This window comes from Gracilinanus agilis, chromosome 2 (assembly GCF_016433145.1).
Source record: "Gracilinanus agilis isolate LMUSP501 chromosome 2, AgileGrace, whole genome shotgun sequence".
Lineage (NCBI taxonomy): Eukaryota > Metazoa > Chordata > Mammalia > Didelphimorphia > Didelphidae > Gracilinanus > Gracilinanus agilis.
In genome coordinates, this window is record NC_058131.1 from 106,341,301 (window position 1) to 106,356,770 (window position 15,470).

Consider the following 15,470-nt stretch of genomic DNA (forward strand, 5'->3'; position numbering starts at 1 on the left):
TATATATATATATATATGTATATATATATATATATATCTTTTATATCAGGATTCCATAAAGTAGAAGGAAACTTGCTTCTGGAAACAGCAAAAGGTTTTGTTGTAAATTTTCATTCTGCTGAGCTCAACAAAAAAACATTGGTGTGTAAACCACATAAATTATTTAAATGGTACATCTGAATAAGAATGATTTGTTGGCTTAAAGAATGAGGGGAATAAAGGCAATCAGAAAAAAAAAAAAGCTTAAATTCTTGATATAGATGAAGAACCCAAATGGAATGGATGTACTTAATAATAGAATGTAACAAATTGAAGAGATCTTTTACATTAAAATACTATATGTACATTTTTCTGTCTATGGAGCACCTGTGTTTTGAATGCTGCAGGTGCTGTCTCAGAATTAACCAGTTTGGTGATGACTTTTAATTTGACTTTTTCAGACTTGTTCTTGGAGGCTTAGGGGAGAGAAATGGAGAAATAGCATATTGGATAGAGAGCTATCTTGGAAGTCATGAAAGACTCGAATTCTAGATCTATTTCTGGCATGTTTCCATGTGACCCTGCTCAAGGCACTTAACCTTTGTTTTCCTCAGTTTCCTTATCTGTAAAATGGGGGAGGATCATTGCACCTGTTTCCTAGGTGAAGATCAAACGAGATAATATTGGTAAAAATTTTGCAAACTTTAAAGAGCTATATAAATGCTAGCCTGAGAAGATCAGGATTAAGCGGAGGAAGGAGAGGAGGAGGAGAAAGATCATGCTTGACTGGACATGGTATCTCAGGGGGGATTCCCCAGACTCTCTCTGCTGGGCTGCTCCACTGCTCTTCCTCTGCTCAGTGGGACTTGCTCTTCCATGGCAGCTATTGTCTTTGCTACTTTGGCTTTGTCATCAGTTGGGGGAGTGTTGGGCTCCTTCAGAAAAGGCAGAGATCTTCAGTCCAGGATTGGCAGAAACCTCTCCAGTTCTGCCCTCAGCTGGCATCTGAGGACTTGCCAGCCGCCCCCCAACATCCCTGGAAACAGCTAGTAGTGGAGAAGGACAGCATCTCTTTCTTTTTATGCTAATTTTTGCTTGTGTGAGTAACACTGGTATGAGCTAGGAGGTTTTCACTGCTGTAAAGAGTTGGGAAATTTCTCCCCATTTTAGCACAGTTGGGGTGCAAGGGGAAAAAGAGTGGACACTGTTCCTAGATGGAACTCTCTCCAGGGATTTGTCAGGGAGCCCTAGATCTAAGCCACCTGCCTCCCAGCCATTGTTTTTACCCCAGGACATTTCCAGAGAGCCCTGGGTCAACCCAGGTCCAGCCACCTGTCTCATCCATCTTTCCTGAGACTTCCTAGAGAGTCTGAGATCAGCCATCCGCTTAGATCCTCTCATTAGCCAGCTGGTTGGCTTCATTGCCCTAAATCTCTGCTCACTCCAGTCTGTCTTCCTTTCAGCTTTCAAAATGATCTTCCTAAAACAATGGTCTGACCATATTACAATCCTTCCCTCCCACCTACCCAATTTAATTATTTATTTACTTGCTTATTTATTTATTTATTTATTTATTCATTCATTCATTTCAAACCCTTACCTTCTGTCTTGGAGCCAATACTGTGTAATGGTTCCAAGGCAGAAGAGTGGTAAGGGGAGGCAATGGGGGTCAAGTGACTTGCCCAGGGTCACACAGCTGGGGAGTGTCTGAGGCCAGATTTGAACCTAGGACCTCCCATCTCTAGCCCTGACTCTCAATCCACTGAGCTACTCAGCTGACACCCCCCTCACCTACCCTATTTAATTAACTCCAATGGTTCTCTATTGCCTCCATGATTAAATATAGAATTCCTTATTTGTCTTTTAAATAAGTCCTTTATAACCTGACCCATTCCTACCCTGCCAGTCTTTTTATTACTTGCTTCCTCTCACACACTCTGGAATCTAGTGATATTATTCTTCTTGCTATCCCTCACTCTAAATATTCCATCTCTTGACTCCCAGTGTTTTCATTGGCTTTCCCTTCCCCATTCCTGGAACTCTTCCCTCTTCATCTCTACCTCCTAACTTCCCTGGTTTCTGTCGGATCTGTGGTATGGAAATTTGGGCATCCTTGAACTAATTTTGAGGTCTCTAATCTAAACTTCCTGTAGAAGTTTAGGGGTCTTTCAAACTACATTTCCCATGATTCCTGGCTTGTGTAATCATGTGGACAGGAAGCGTAATACCTTAGAGAGAAGAATAAAAAGGAAGTGCCAGGATGGGCACTCGCTCTTTCTGGCTGAAGCAGCATAGTGACGGAGGTAATGGTGGGTCTTTTAAATTGACTCGACATGGCATGTGGCTTCATTTTTCTAATGGCTACCAATAAATCTTTTAAAACCATAATCTTTTTAAATCTATCCTTTTATATCCATTTTATTTCTTACAGATCTCCACTAAAATCTCACCTTCTACAAGGAGCTGTCCTGATCCTCCTTAATGCCAGGGGCCCCTTGTGCTGATTATCTTAGTTTATCTTGCACCCGTCTTCTCTGTACAGAGTTAGTGGTTTGCATGTTGTCTCTCCCATTAGGCTGTGAGCTCCTTGGAGAGCGGAGATTGGCTTTTATTTTCCTTTCTAGCCCTAACAGACAGCCTGGCTCATAGTAGGTGCTTAATAAACATTTGTTAACTGACAGACCTGGCCTATCATAAATGCCCAGTCCCTCTACCCCTACCAAGAGACAGACCTGAACAAGACCTCCCTTCCTGAGGGCATGGATGAGACCACAGTGGAGGAGGTCTTAGATTACATGGAAGCCCACATGAGAAAATCAACCCCCAGAGGCCAGATTGTGGGATTCTGTTCTTTTGCAAATGCTAGTACAGAACATGGTAGGTAGGCTATGGAGGAAGGGGTGTTGCGTAAGTGGGAGTTAAGCATTAATTTGGATTTTTTACCTCTTTTTTTTAGGTTGCTGGTGTCTTAAACTAGAGGTATCAAATAAGGCCCAAGCAGCTAGCAGCACAACCAGATTAAAGTGTAATGAGGAAGTGTTTAATAAACTCAATAAAAATACAACATAAATAATGTTAATTTGTTGTTTTCTAAGTCAATATGAAACTTGTAGGGATTCCTTTCTATTTGTGTATGACACCAATATTCTATGCCATGGAGATGGCTGAAGTGGCTTTCTCTTTAGGGCATAATTTTGGCTTTGGTTAGGGTTATAAAAAAAAAAAGGTATTGAAATTATGGCTCAGTCCTGAATGTATCTGCTCTCCTGAAGTTGTCCTCTTCTCAGAATCCTCAATGACCAAGAGGCCCATTTATTCACTAGACTCAAACTGTGAGTAGGGCTAAGATGTCGGGGATTTCATTACTGATGGAGAACAGATTAGATTTTATTGCTATTTCCATAAAGCAAATAATGTACATAGGAATAAAAAACGATGAAAGAGCATAACAGGCCTGAGCGAAGCTCTGAACAAAGTAAAAAAATAAATGAGAGGATATTTTTCAAAGCTTACACAAGGGTGTATTGTAGACTCTTGTTCAGGAGAGTTTCCACATGATTAAGAAGAGTTGGCCAGTCTACTGGTTTTGCTTTCAGAATATCTTTTTTTGCTTGTTTGTTTTTTAACAAAGAAGATATATAGAAGATGGGAAGTAACCAAAAGAGAAAATACAAAAGAATTAAGAGGGATTGGGAAATGCTTCATGTAAAAGGTAGGATTTTAGCTGGGACTTAAAGGAAGCCAATAGACATAGCTGAGGAGGGAGAGAATTCTAGGCATGGGGGACAAGAGATAGAGGATGTTGGGCGAATATCAACAAGGAGTCTATACTTTCATCCCTCTTCAAGCTATATTATAGACTCATCTCCAAAGGACTTTCTTTACTATGGATATTGATGAATATCAAGTTCATAATTTAAACATTTAAGTAATTGTTAAAAATCATGGCTTAGGGAGCAGCTGGGTGGCTCAGTGGATTGAGAGTCAGGCCTAGAAATTGGAGGTTCTGGATTTAAGTCAGACCTTAGACACTTCCTATAGCTGTGTGACTTTGGGCAAGTCACTTAACCCTCATTGCCTAGCTCTTATGTAGTATTGATTCTAAGACAGAAGATAAGGATTAAAAAAAAAAAAAGCAAGGCTTACTGTATAAGAGAAAGGAGAAATATATCCAGAAATGACATGAAAATCAAAGATAGCAATAGAATATGTTTGGAAAAGAAAAAATTATAATCAATAAAATTAGAGATAAAACATTGACTTAAAAGTCACAACTCCAATATAACAATTTGGACATTATGACATTCTTATTTTAAACTAAAATATCTCCATCTCCACATTTTACTTATATCGATATTTCTAATAATATCAAAGAATCTGTTCTAATGATCGAGGGGATTATTGCTTCAAGGAAAATATGTAAAATACCGAGTGTGGGTTTTATTTCTGACCGTAATCATTATTCATGTTCATGTAGGATTGTTGCATTACAATCTAACATATTTCCCAAGATATTTTTATGCTAACAGTTATTAAAATCAGAGATTTAAAAAAAAATAGAGAATCCCTAATCAACGCTGAGTGGAGCATTGACATGATATGACTTCTGGTCTCAGCCTTCAATTTTGATTAGAATTAATGCAAATTTATTCCACTTGTAAGTTAATTTCATGGAGGAAAATCATTCTTAATCTCTATACTTAGCTAGCCAGACTATGGCACAGATTCCAAAATAGCTCTTGTATCCTAAACTATTCAGACTAATCATTTTGAAATGATAAAACATAAAGAAATAAATATAGCAGGAAGACATGGTCCTACTCTGCTTTCAGACACACGTTAACAGGTCACAGAAATCTAATAAGGCGACTCTGTTAGATGGAAGTCCGTTTTCTTGGGCTATTCCAAGAACATCCTGCTGACAAGGTTCAACACTGGACACAAAGGCTCCATTCACTAATGTTGAGCTCTGGGGCTCGCCAAGGCAGGGATGGATGCTCAAGAAGAATCACAGAGTATATTGAAAAGCAGCTCAGAACAAATTGTTGTTCATCTCCTTTTGCAAGGCAGCTCGTAATTCTGGAAAAGCCTAGATGAGAAGGTGCTAGCAGTTGCCAGCTTATGAGGCTCTCATTCATTGTGCATTCATTTTATACCGCATGGCATTAGGGCTTACAGGGAATGGGTTTAAAAACAGTTAGTTGCTTAGACCAGGACAAAGGTTCCTTTGCTGATCTTTAATTTTACATACTTGTTTTATATTAATTTTTTAATATAATAATTTTTATTATGGTATAATAAGTCCCAATACTCATGCTGTACCAAATACATTTATTTTGGTCATTCATTTCTTTGAAGTAATGAGGAAAAAAAAGGATTTTTTTCTACGACTTTCTGGGGCATCTCAGATTTAGGCATTACCCATATTTTCCTTGGAGACAGAACCACAACTGAGACAAAAGCTACCATGTATGATGCCATAATTTGACATCAACTCTAGTTAAATGTCCAGCCTTGTTCATTTTAAAAATTTTCTATTTACTATTTCATTTTTCCTCCTTTTCATTCTTACCTAATGAAAATATCAAAATATCTTCATCGGCTCTGTTTGAATTGATCAGGCTTCTTCTTTAACACACAAAAAAAGTGTATATTGAACTAACTAAGCTGGTCATACTTCAGAAATAACTTTAGGTAAATTAAGACGATTATGTTGTATACGAAAGAGACCATTTCTTATGGGAAACGGGCTCCATTTTGCAGGTGACAATTATTTGCTATCCAAAAAAAAAAAAAAAAGTGAAATTGGAGGTTCTGATCTTAATGAAAAATCTTGAAGCTTCAGTAATTTGGATGCATGCCTGGAGAAGACAGGCTGCATTATCACCAGAAACATTTCAAGTCTCTCTTCCAATTCTGACTTGGCAAGCAGAAGAAACTTTTGGAAGTTTTTCATCTTAGCCAAATGGACCGATGCCTGGACCTCTTTAGACAGTATTCAGGCTCTCTTGGCTATCTTCCAAGGTCTGTGACTTGAGGTAAGACAAAGAATTAAAACAGAGTAGCCCTGATCTACTCTTTTCACTGGGTTAAGTAGTAGGTACTTATGTATTACACTGTAAAAGTCATAGAATCATGGAATCTTGAGTTGGAAGGGAAGATGTTATCTATCACAGCCTGTACCTGAACAACTATTCCCTCAATATGTCAGTGTAAGACTTGTCCTGGGGCTGCTCAGGGCTCTTTTCTTTTCTCTCATTATACTCTCTCACTTGGTGATCTCATCCTCTCCAACAGGCTCAAGGATGATCTTTATGCAGATGATTCTCAGGGCGTCATATCCTGCCTTAGTTTCTCTCCTGAGCTGTGGTCCCAAAGGACCAACCACCTCTCAGACGTTTTGAATTGGATGGTCTCCTAAACATCTCAAACTCAACAAGTCCAAACCTCATCATCTTCCCCTGCTCCAACTCACCCCGTCCTTCCACTCTTCCCAATTTTTCTATTGCTGTGGAGGCGCCATGATTGTACCATTGATCTAGTCTTGCCATTTGGGCATCCTTCACTCTTCACCTAGTTAGGTACAGGTGCTCATCGGTAGCCTTCTGGAGGGTAGTCCTGCCTCAAATATTTCCCCAGGCTAACTCATCCTTCATTAAGTGTTTAGAGTGAGGAAGTAATAGTTCTACCATATTCATAGTTCATACCTATAAACTGGAGAGTGTCCAGAGAAGGGTAACAAGGATGAAGACAGCACTATCTGCTAAATGCTAAATGATTAACTCTCCAAAAATTGTTTCTATATGCTTTTAAATTGAATCTGCATTATTAACATTCTCACCATCACTATTCTAAGTCTAGATAATCACAAAACAATGAATTAAGTCCTAATTGGTAGTATTCTTTGATTTTTTTCAAAATATAAGTGCTTCACACTGAAAAATTTAACAATCAGCTTTCAAGAGCCAGTATAATTTGCCTCCAGTATGCTGCTAGAAAGCATAGGTCTGTGTCATATGACAACTGGATGAAGAAATTGGGAATGCTGGAGGCAGCTGGGTGGCTCAGTGGGTTGAAAGCCAGGCCTAGAGATGAGGTCCTGGGTTCAAATATGCCCTCAGACACTTCCTAGCTCTGTGACCCTGGGCAAGTCACTTAACCCCCACTGCCTAACCCTTACCCTTCTTCTGCCTTAGAATATATAGCAGTGATTCTAAGATGAAAGGTAGGGGGTTTTATTTTTATTTTTAAATTTAGAATATTTTTCCAGTTCACGATTTTTTTCACCCCTCTTCCCTCCACCCTCCAGGAGTTGACAAGCAATTCCACTTGGTTATTCATGTATCATTGTTCAGAACTTATTTTTATGTTATTCATATTTGCAGTAGTGATCTTTTTATGCCAAAACCCCAGGAATATCTCCATCAAACCATGTGATCAAGCAGTTGTTTTCTGTGTTTCTGCTCCCACAGTTCTTTCTCTGGATGTGGATAGAGTTCTTTCTCATAAGTCCCTCTGGATTGTCCTGGGTCATTGTATTGCTGCAGAAGTCCATTACATTCAATTGTGCCACACTGTATCCGTCTCTATGTATAAGGTTCTTCTGGTTCTGCTTCTTTTGCTCTGCATCAATTCCTAGAGGTCTATCCAGTTCACATTGAAATCCTCCAATTCATCATTCCTTTCAGCACTAGTATTCCATCACCAACAGATACCACAAGTTGTTCAACCATTTGCCAAATGATGGACACCCCCTCATTTTCCAATTTTTTGCCACTACAAAGAGCTCAGCTATAAATATTTTTGTATAAGTGTTTTTTCTTATTATCTTTTTTGGGGCTGGGTCAAAGGGCAGGCAGTCTTTTAAAGCCCTTTGGGCATAATTCTAAATTGCCCTCCAGAATGACTGGATCAATCCATAACTCCCCCAGCAGTGTATTAGTGTCCCAATTTTGCCACATCCCTCCAATATTTATCACTTTCCTTTGCTGCCCTATTGGCTAATATGCTTTGGGGAATTAAACCCCAGAGAGTTTTGTTATAAAAATGTTCTCCCAGTTTGTTGCTTTCCTTCTAATTTTGGTTGCATTGTTTTTGTTTGTACAAAACCTTTTAAATTTGATATAATCAAAGTCATTCATTTTACATTTTGTAATGTTCTCTATCAAATGCTTGGTCTTCCTTCCTTTCCCACAGATCTGACAGATGTACTTTTATGTTCACCTAATTTACTTAGTTTCCTTCTTTATATTCAGGTCATTCATCCATTCTGAATTTATCTTGGTGTAGCCTGTAAGAAGTTGATCTAGACCCAATCTCTCCCATGCTGTTTTCCAATTTTCCCAGCGTTTTTTGTCATATAGTGAGTTCTGATCTCCAAAGCTGGGTTCTTTGGGTTTATCAAACATTAGCTTGCTGAGGTCAATTATTTCTAATCCATTCCATTGATCCACAATTCTTTCTTTCAGCCAGTAATTGTTTTGATGACCACTGCTTTATAGTACAGTTTAAAATCTGAGGTAAGGGTTTTTTGTTGTTTTTTTTTTTTTTTTTTTTTAATTTTAAACCCTTAACTTCTGTGTATTGACTTATAGGTGGAAGAGTGGTAAGGATAGGCAATGGGGGTCAAGTGACTTGCCCAGGGTCATACAGCTAGGAAGTGTCTGAGGCCAGATTTGAACCTAGGACCTCCTGTCTCTAGGCCTGGCTCTCAATCCACTGAGCTACCCAGCTGCCCCTAAGGTAAGGGTTTTTTAAAAAAAGAAAATTGGGAATGCTTCATCACAGAAGAGAAGACTCAGAGGGGACATGTTAACTATCTTCAATATTTGTCCTGTGCAAGAAAGATTAAGCTTCTCCCATTTGGTCCAAAAGGGTAGAATCAGGAATAATGGATGAAACTTGCAAACTGGCAAATTTAGACGTCAGAGGCAACTAAGTGGCCCAGCAGAGCGAGTGCTGGATCTGGAGTCCAGAAGACTTGAGTTCAAATACGGTCTCGGGCACTTACTTCCCAGCTGTGTGACCCTGGTCAAGTCACTTAACCCCCATTGCCTAGCCTTTATGGCTCTTCTGCCTTGAAACCAATACTCAGTATTGATTCTAAGATGCAAGGTAAGGGTTTAAAAAAAAAAAAAAAACCTCAAAGGCCAGTTTGTCTAGAACGGAAAAGGTGTGAAGGGAAGCTGCAATGAGTCTAGCAAGATGTTGGAGCCAGACTAAGAAGCCCTTGGAGGCCCCCTTGGAAGCCACTTCTTGGGAACTGGGTGAAGGGAGGCAAAAGAGGGAGGACGCTGCCGCAGCGCTGCCGGGGTAGGGCTAGCCGCGGGAGCAGAACTAAAGAGGGCAGGAAGCCGGCCGGGCCCCGCCCCCGCCTCTCCGCCCCCAGTCTCGGCAGCCACGCCGGCAGACACCATGGCGGGGCCTGAGCTCCGCGCTGCCCTGGAAGCCCAGCTCCGAGCTCTGGCCATCCCTACTGTGAGCGTGGATCACCCCGAGGTGAGCCCGGAGTCGGGGTGCCGGAGCTCGCCTGCGGACCTGAGGGAGGACTGGGGCGCCCGGGGAGGGAGGCGAGCTGCCCCCGGGGCACGCTAGTTCTACTTTGCGTCTCTCCCCGTGTTCGCCAAGTTTGGCCTTTTTCTTACATTGTTTTGGAATTTAGGGAGAAATCACCCCGAAGAGCGCGTCCGGTGTTGCTTTAGCTCGATTGTTGTTCAGTCGTGTCCAAATGTTCTAGGTTTCTTGGCAAAGTCCCTAGAGGGGTTTGCCATTTCCTTCTCTAGCGCATTTTTCGGATGAGGAAATGGAGGCAGAGTGAAGTGACTTCACCAGGGTCACACTGAGGCCGTACTTGAACTCAGGAAGATGTCTTCCCGGGTCCAAGCCTACGGCTCTGTCCACTGCGCCACCGAGCCGCCTTTTTGGCTGGGGTCAAAAAGGAGCCAAAGGCCATTGCCAGGGCCAGGGCCTCCGTGAAGCCAAGGCTGTGGGGTGTGGGAGGAGGTGGCTGCCCGGATCGTCTCCTAGTGCCCGGCCTGGGTTCCTACCCCCATGGCGAGGCCCGCGCAATGGTGGTGACCCCTGCTGCGCCAGTGCTGGCCGGTAGGTAGGGGGCGCAGAGGCAGGCGCGCTCCAGCACCGACCCCGCTGCGGGGTCCTGAGGGGGCGAGCCTCGCGTGTTTAGATTTAGGAAATGCACTCGGATTATGGTCCACTAATAGGAGGAGCCTGCGCAAGCCCCGTGGGCAGCTAGGTGGCGCACTGGGCCCAGAGTGAGGCCCACAAGCCCAGGCGAGGCCACGGGCTAGGGGGCGCTTTTTGCCTCAGTTAACACGCCGAAGAAACGGTCAATACGCCAGTATCTTTGTCAAGGAAACCCCCGCGTGGGCTCAGCAGCGAAGGCATGAATGGCAAGTTCGCCCCCTTAGTCTCAGAGCAGATGCTTGACCTGGGGGCGGGCCCTCCAGATATTTTGATGACCGCATTGTATTCGTTTCCCCTTTAACCCTATTTTGGGCATTTAACAACTGTTCTGAGGAGCTATAGATTTCCGCAGTTTGAAACAAGCCCAAGGGCTATTTTGGAGTTGCACCCCCTTCCCCTTCTAGGATGTTCCAGACAGAATTTGAACTCGGGTGTCTGAAGCCAGCTCTCCGGAGTCTACGGGCTTGGCTAATGCCATGGTTAGTCTGCGCTGCCTTCCCCCGCCCCACTTCTAGTCTCATCTACCCACCCTCACTAGGCGAGTGCCTGGCACAGAGCAGAGGTCATACGCTCCCTGGGAAAAACCAACCCGAGTGGCTGGGCACGGGAGGGCGGTGATGGGAAGGGGAGGACCCCAGTGGAAGCAGGCCGCCCCGTGGGGACGCCGCGGTGTCTTTAAGAGCCTTCCTGTTTTGTAGGTATTTACAGTTGAAGAAATGATGCCTCACATCGAGCATCTGAAAGGGGCCCACAGTAAGAACCTGTTTCTTAAAGACAAAAGGAAGAAGAGCTATTGGCTGGTAACTGTCCTTCACGATAGGAAGATTAACTTGAACGAGCTGGCCAAGCAGCTGGGTGTGGGCAGTGGCAATCTGAGGTTTGCTGATGAGACGTCCATGCTGGAGAAGCTCCGAGTGGGCCAGGGCTGCGCCACGCCCCTGGCCCTTTTCTGCGACCAGGGAGACGTGACGTTTGTCCTGGACGCCGCTTTTCTGGAAGGCGGGTATGAGAAGGTGTACTTCCATCCAATGACCAACACAGCCACAATGGGCCTGAGCCCTCATGACTTTCTCACCTTTGTGAAGAAGACTGGGCATGACCCTATAATATTAAAATTTGATTAAACCAATGGGCCAGAACTTTGAATAAAATGTAACTTTGCAAACTGTCCCAAATGCTGAAATTTACTTTAAAATGATCAAGTATGGAGAAAATGAGAACTATCTTTAGGCCCAGAGCTAAACAATGGACATAAAGGATCTTCTAAGGAACTTCAGATGGGCTTGGGGCAATAATGAATAGCATGTGATAGGGGCAAGACCCAAGGGCTCCCAGTTACTTTAAAGCCTACTTTTAGCTGGAAATGATCAGAGAGCACTGAATACTGAGAGTAATATACTCTGGTAAAGGGGAGTTCGGGATAGAACTAAGAATCAATGTGGGTTGGAACAGTCTGTGAAAGGAACCCTCCAACCAGCTGATGGAGGCCTTCAAATGCTAGGCCAAGGCTCGAGGAGTCAGAAGACTCCATAAAATGATTTAATTTTTAGAGTTGGACGAGCAAGGTTGGCCAACTGTACCTAAGGCCACTCCTAATATGGCAATGCTATGACTAGGGGGTCAGGAGACTCTTCAAAACGTACTGCAGTTTGGGGATGAGAGAGTAGGAGTTAACAACAGGTTAGTTACACTTCTCTAAGCCTCAGTGCTCTCAAAATCTGGGGTCATTCAGTATCACTGGCTTAAATGACAATGAAAAAAAAATCTTGGTGCTTAATGTCAGGCCATTCTGCCCAAGGAGTGACTGTCCGGTTTCTGTTAGGTGGTGCAGTCTGGAGTCAGGAAGATCCAAGTTAAAAATCTGATTCACTATCTTAAATGACCCTACACAAGTCACTTAATATTTGCTTCAATTTCCTCAATTGTAAAATGGCAAAAGCCCCTACTACCTCCAAGTGTCTCAAATGACTCAAATGAGAAAGTATTTGTAATGTGTTTAGCACAAAGGAGGCACTATATAAATGCTTATTCTCCTCTCTTCCCTGTTTGAAAACTTGGAACTTAATACTCTCAAAGGTGGTCCATTTCACTTTTTACATAGCTGTTAGGAAATGTTCTATCAAGCCAAATTTGCCTCTTTAATTTTTACTGCCTAGTTTTATTTCCAGGAAGGGCTGGGGGAAGCACCAAGAAAGGAGGGGGAAGAAAATCTGAACAAATCTAATCCCTTCCTAAGATAATCCTTAAAATATTTGAAGATATCTAAGAATTACAGAATTTCAGAGTATGTGTGCTCTAAATCTTTTCTAGGCTAAATTATCACAGGTTTTTGCAACCAGTTCTCATATGACCTCATCCTTCCTTCCTAAATTATGTCAGAGCCCTTTTTTTTTTTGGCTTTTTATTTTTTAACAGAATGCTCAATTTTCCATTATATATGAATATTAATTCTAAAATAAATAACTTAGATTTACTTTTTTTTAAATCCATTGTATATGAACAATCCTAAGCCAAAATCCTTGCATGTGTAACACAGTAAAGAATGTTAAGAGAAAATAAGTAAACGTTCACATTGTTTTTCTATGTGTATGTTACTATGTTTTCGTATTAACTACTTACATAACTATTTTTAGACCGTACTACTATTAAAAAAGAGCCAGAAAAAGACCGAGAACCTATTTTGGTGGATCAGGGTAGAGGGAAACTTAATGGGGCATGAACAAAAATGTATTTATGACTGTGTGCCCATACACTGCTAAGCTCAGGGAATACAAATATTTTTAAATAGTCCCTAGTACTCAAGAAATTTCCATTCTCAGGTTGTTAACAGTGACCAGGAAAGGGGGGATTTTTCTGTGAAGGGGTGAGGTAAAGAGATTATGATGTCAGGCTAAATGGGCTAGTTTTGAATACACACCTAGTTCACCAAACAATTGGCTTGGGTCCTAGAACTCCAAAGATGAGTGGATTAACTTCCCCTGAACTAGGGCCTTGCATCTGAAGAACCTGGGGTAGATATCCAGAGGGAGGTTTAAGTCACTGGGATAAAGCATTACCTTTATTTTCCTCCTTTTTCTTATAAAAATGAATTTTCTAGTCTTCTGGCCTAGACGGCTGCTGAACAGAGGCAGATCACCCTAGGTCCTACTCCAGCAAAAATACTAAATTAGTGCCAGACCAAATAATGACTGAGAAGGAAAACTACACTAAACAATTTTTTTCCATCCAAGAACTGTATTCTAAATCACCAAGACAAAATCCCACAGGAAAGGCGTCTGCCAAAAAAGCCAGTGCTGGTGCAGGCAAAAATAAGACAGCAGCGGGGCAGCTGGGTAGCTCAGTGGATTGAGAGCCAGGCCTAGAGACAAGAGGTCCTAGGTTCAAATCCAGCCTCAGACAAGTACTTCCCAGCTGTGTGACCCTGGGCAAGTCACTTGACCCCCATTGCCTACCCTTACCAATCTTCCACCTATAAGTCAATACACAGAAGTTAAGGGTTTAAAAAAAAAAAAAAAAGACAGCAGCTCCCCAGCCCAGAAACATCTAGCTTTAAGTACCCCGAGTCCAGAGACAGGAAAAATGGAAGGTCCCTCATGAAAGATTCAGGGCAGGGCAGGGTAATCAGAAAGCGCACAGGTGAGGACCTTGGAACAGGTGAGGCCCTTGGAAAGCACAATGGTCAGCAGCATAAAAGCATTTGGAGGTCCCTAGCACTTTGTCCTGCTCCTGAGAGGCTCTTAAGGACCCTGAAGATCTAGCACTCTGAACTTTTTAGATTAAATCGGGGGTTTGACTCTAGGAACCAAACAGGCCCAAAAAACCTATTCAGAAGTTCAGAAAAGGATGGAAACTGGTCCTTGTAGAAAGCTCCAGTTCAGGAACTAAAATTGGGGAGATGAGTACATCAAAGAAAACAATGTCCAAAAAAATGAGGTCCATGAGATAACAGGTCAAGGAAAGATAATTTAAAAGTCACTGGGCTTCCTGAAAATCATGACTATTTAGAACTACAGTTCTTAAACAACAAAATTAAGATAGAGTCCACTGGATCACTTACTGAAAGAAATCCCAAAAATAAAATTGTGAGGAATGTCATAGGAGTTCAAGTACCAAGTATTTAGTCTAAAGAAGATAAAGACTTAGTGGTTACATGGCAGCCAAACGTTTAGAAGGATTAGGCTTGTTTTGTTTGACCGAGAAGGAAGGACTAGAAGACGACTATGCAGACCAAATGAAAAATTGGAATTCTTCATCTCTAAAGATTTCTCAAATGGAGGCTAGATGACAATTTGTTGGAAATATTGTAGAAAGAATTCTGATTTTAAGTTGGACTAAATGAATCCTGAGAGATCCCTTCCAAATCTGAGAAGTGAAAAATTTCATAGACTTGAGAATAGCTGTTTCTAATATAAAGAAATTTTGAAAATCTTTTCTCAATTATGTTAAAAGGTATTGTTAGAGAGGTGTTGGGGGATTCAAAATGACATTTTGTCATTCCAAACTGCCACACAGCTAAAATTAATTTTTGTAGTTTTAATGATCATTAGTTATAAAAATTCAATTCTATCTTGAGTCTCTTTTGACAACAGATAACAGAACTTCAAATGAACACATTTTTAAAGAATACCTGTGTCAAAAACTAAAATCTTCAAGAAATGAAGGTAAAAAAAACAAACAAACCCAAAACAAAAAAGCAGGATTAATTCCTAAAGTGTTCAGGGATCATCAAATGTTCAGATCATTTACCACAAGTCCAGATTCCCAACAGTGTGTTTTAAAGGAAATGTTACAGAATTTGTATTATTTGATTTGGTATTTAATAACAGTTATATAAGTACAATGGCAGACATTTAGAAAGAGAGCCCTTGATTAAAAAAAAAGACAATTTTAAATAAGAAAGTTTTGTTAAAGATTGTTATAAGTGCCACTTTACCCATAAGCATTCCCTTTAAGGCATTTCCATTATTATCAAACTATTTAAACATGTACACAAAGGTTTACATTTGATAATGGGCTCCTTTTTTGAACCTGCTTCATTAATTCCAAACAAATATTAAAGAAAGAAAAATACAACTTGGGATTAAATGTAGCCAGGAAAAAAACATGTTTTCATAAGAAGCAACTTAAAAATTCTCAAGTTATTTATTACACATGCTCTCCTCCCATGTATTTCCAGTTTTTTTTTGTTTTTGTTTTTGTTTTTGTTTTTTTTTTGCAACACATTTTTCACTCCTAACAAAGTATTAGCTAACAAAGTATGGGATGTGAGAAGTGGCTGCAATTCAATA

At 41.2% G+C, this 15,470-nt stretch overlaps 2 protein-coding genes across 2 annotated transcripts in view; one reads left to right on the forward strand and one right to left on the reverse strand.

Moving 5' to 3' along the window:
• Positions 1–9,395, reverse strand: part of MTIF2 (mitochondrial translational initiation factor 2) — a 54,295-nt gene extending 44,900 nt beyond the window's left edge. Inside the window, exon 1 of the mRNA XM_044659474.1 lies at positions 9,272–9,395. Within this exon, the coding sequence (XP_044515409.1) occupies positions 9,272–9,395 (124 nt within the window). The remainder of the gene's footprint in view (positions 1–9,271) is intronic.
• LOC123234717 (prolyl-tRNA synthetase associated domain-containing protein 1) lies at positions 9,366–12,741 on the forward strand. Its single transcript, XM_044660671.1, has 2 exons — positions 9,366–9,477; positions 10,881–12,741. The coding sequence occupies exons 1-2, from the start codon at positions 9,394–9,396 to the stop codon at positions 11,304–11,306; spliced, it is 510 nt and encodes a 169-aa protein (XP_044516606.1). The 5' UTR covers positions 9,366–9,393; the 3' UTR covers positions 11,307–12,741.
• The last annotated feature ends 2,729 nt before the right edge of the window (positions 12,742–15,470 follow it).

What these genes read in the sequence shown, in the direction of transcription:
- LOC123234717 (XM_044660671.1), top strand. Translation starts at nt 9,394, where the DNA reads ATGGCGGGGCCTGAGCTCCGCGCTGCCCTGGAAGCCCAGCTCCGAGCT. An exon ending in TGAGCGTGGATCACCCCGAG is followed by an intron (nt 9,478 to 10,880) that starts GTGAGCCCGGAG and finishes CCTGTTTTGTAG; the next exon opens with GTATTTACAGTTGAAGAAAT.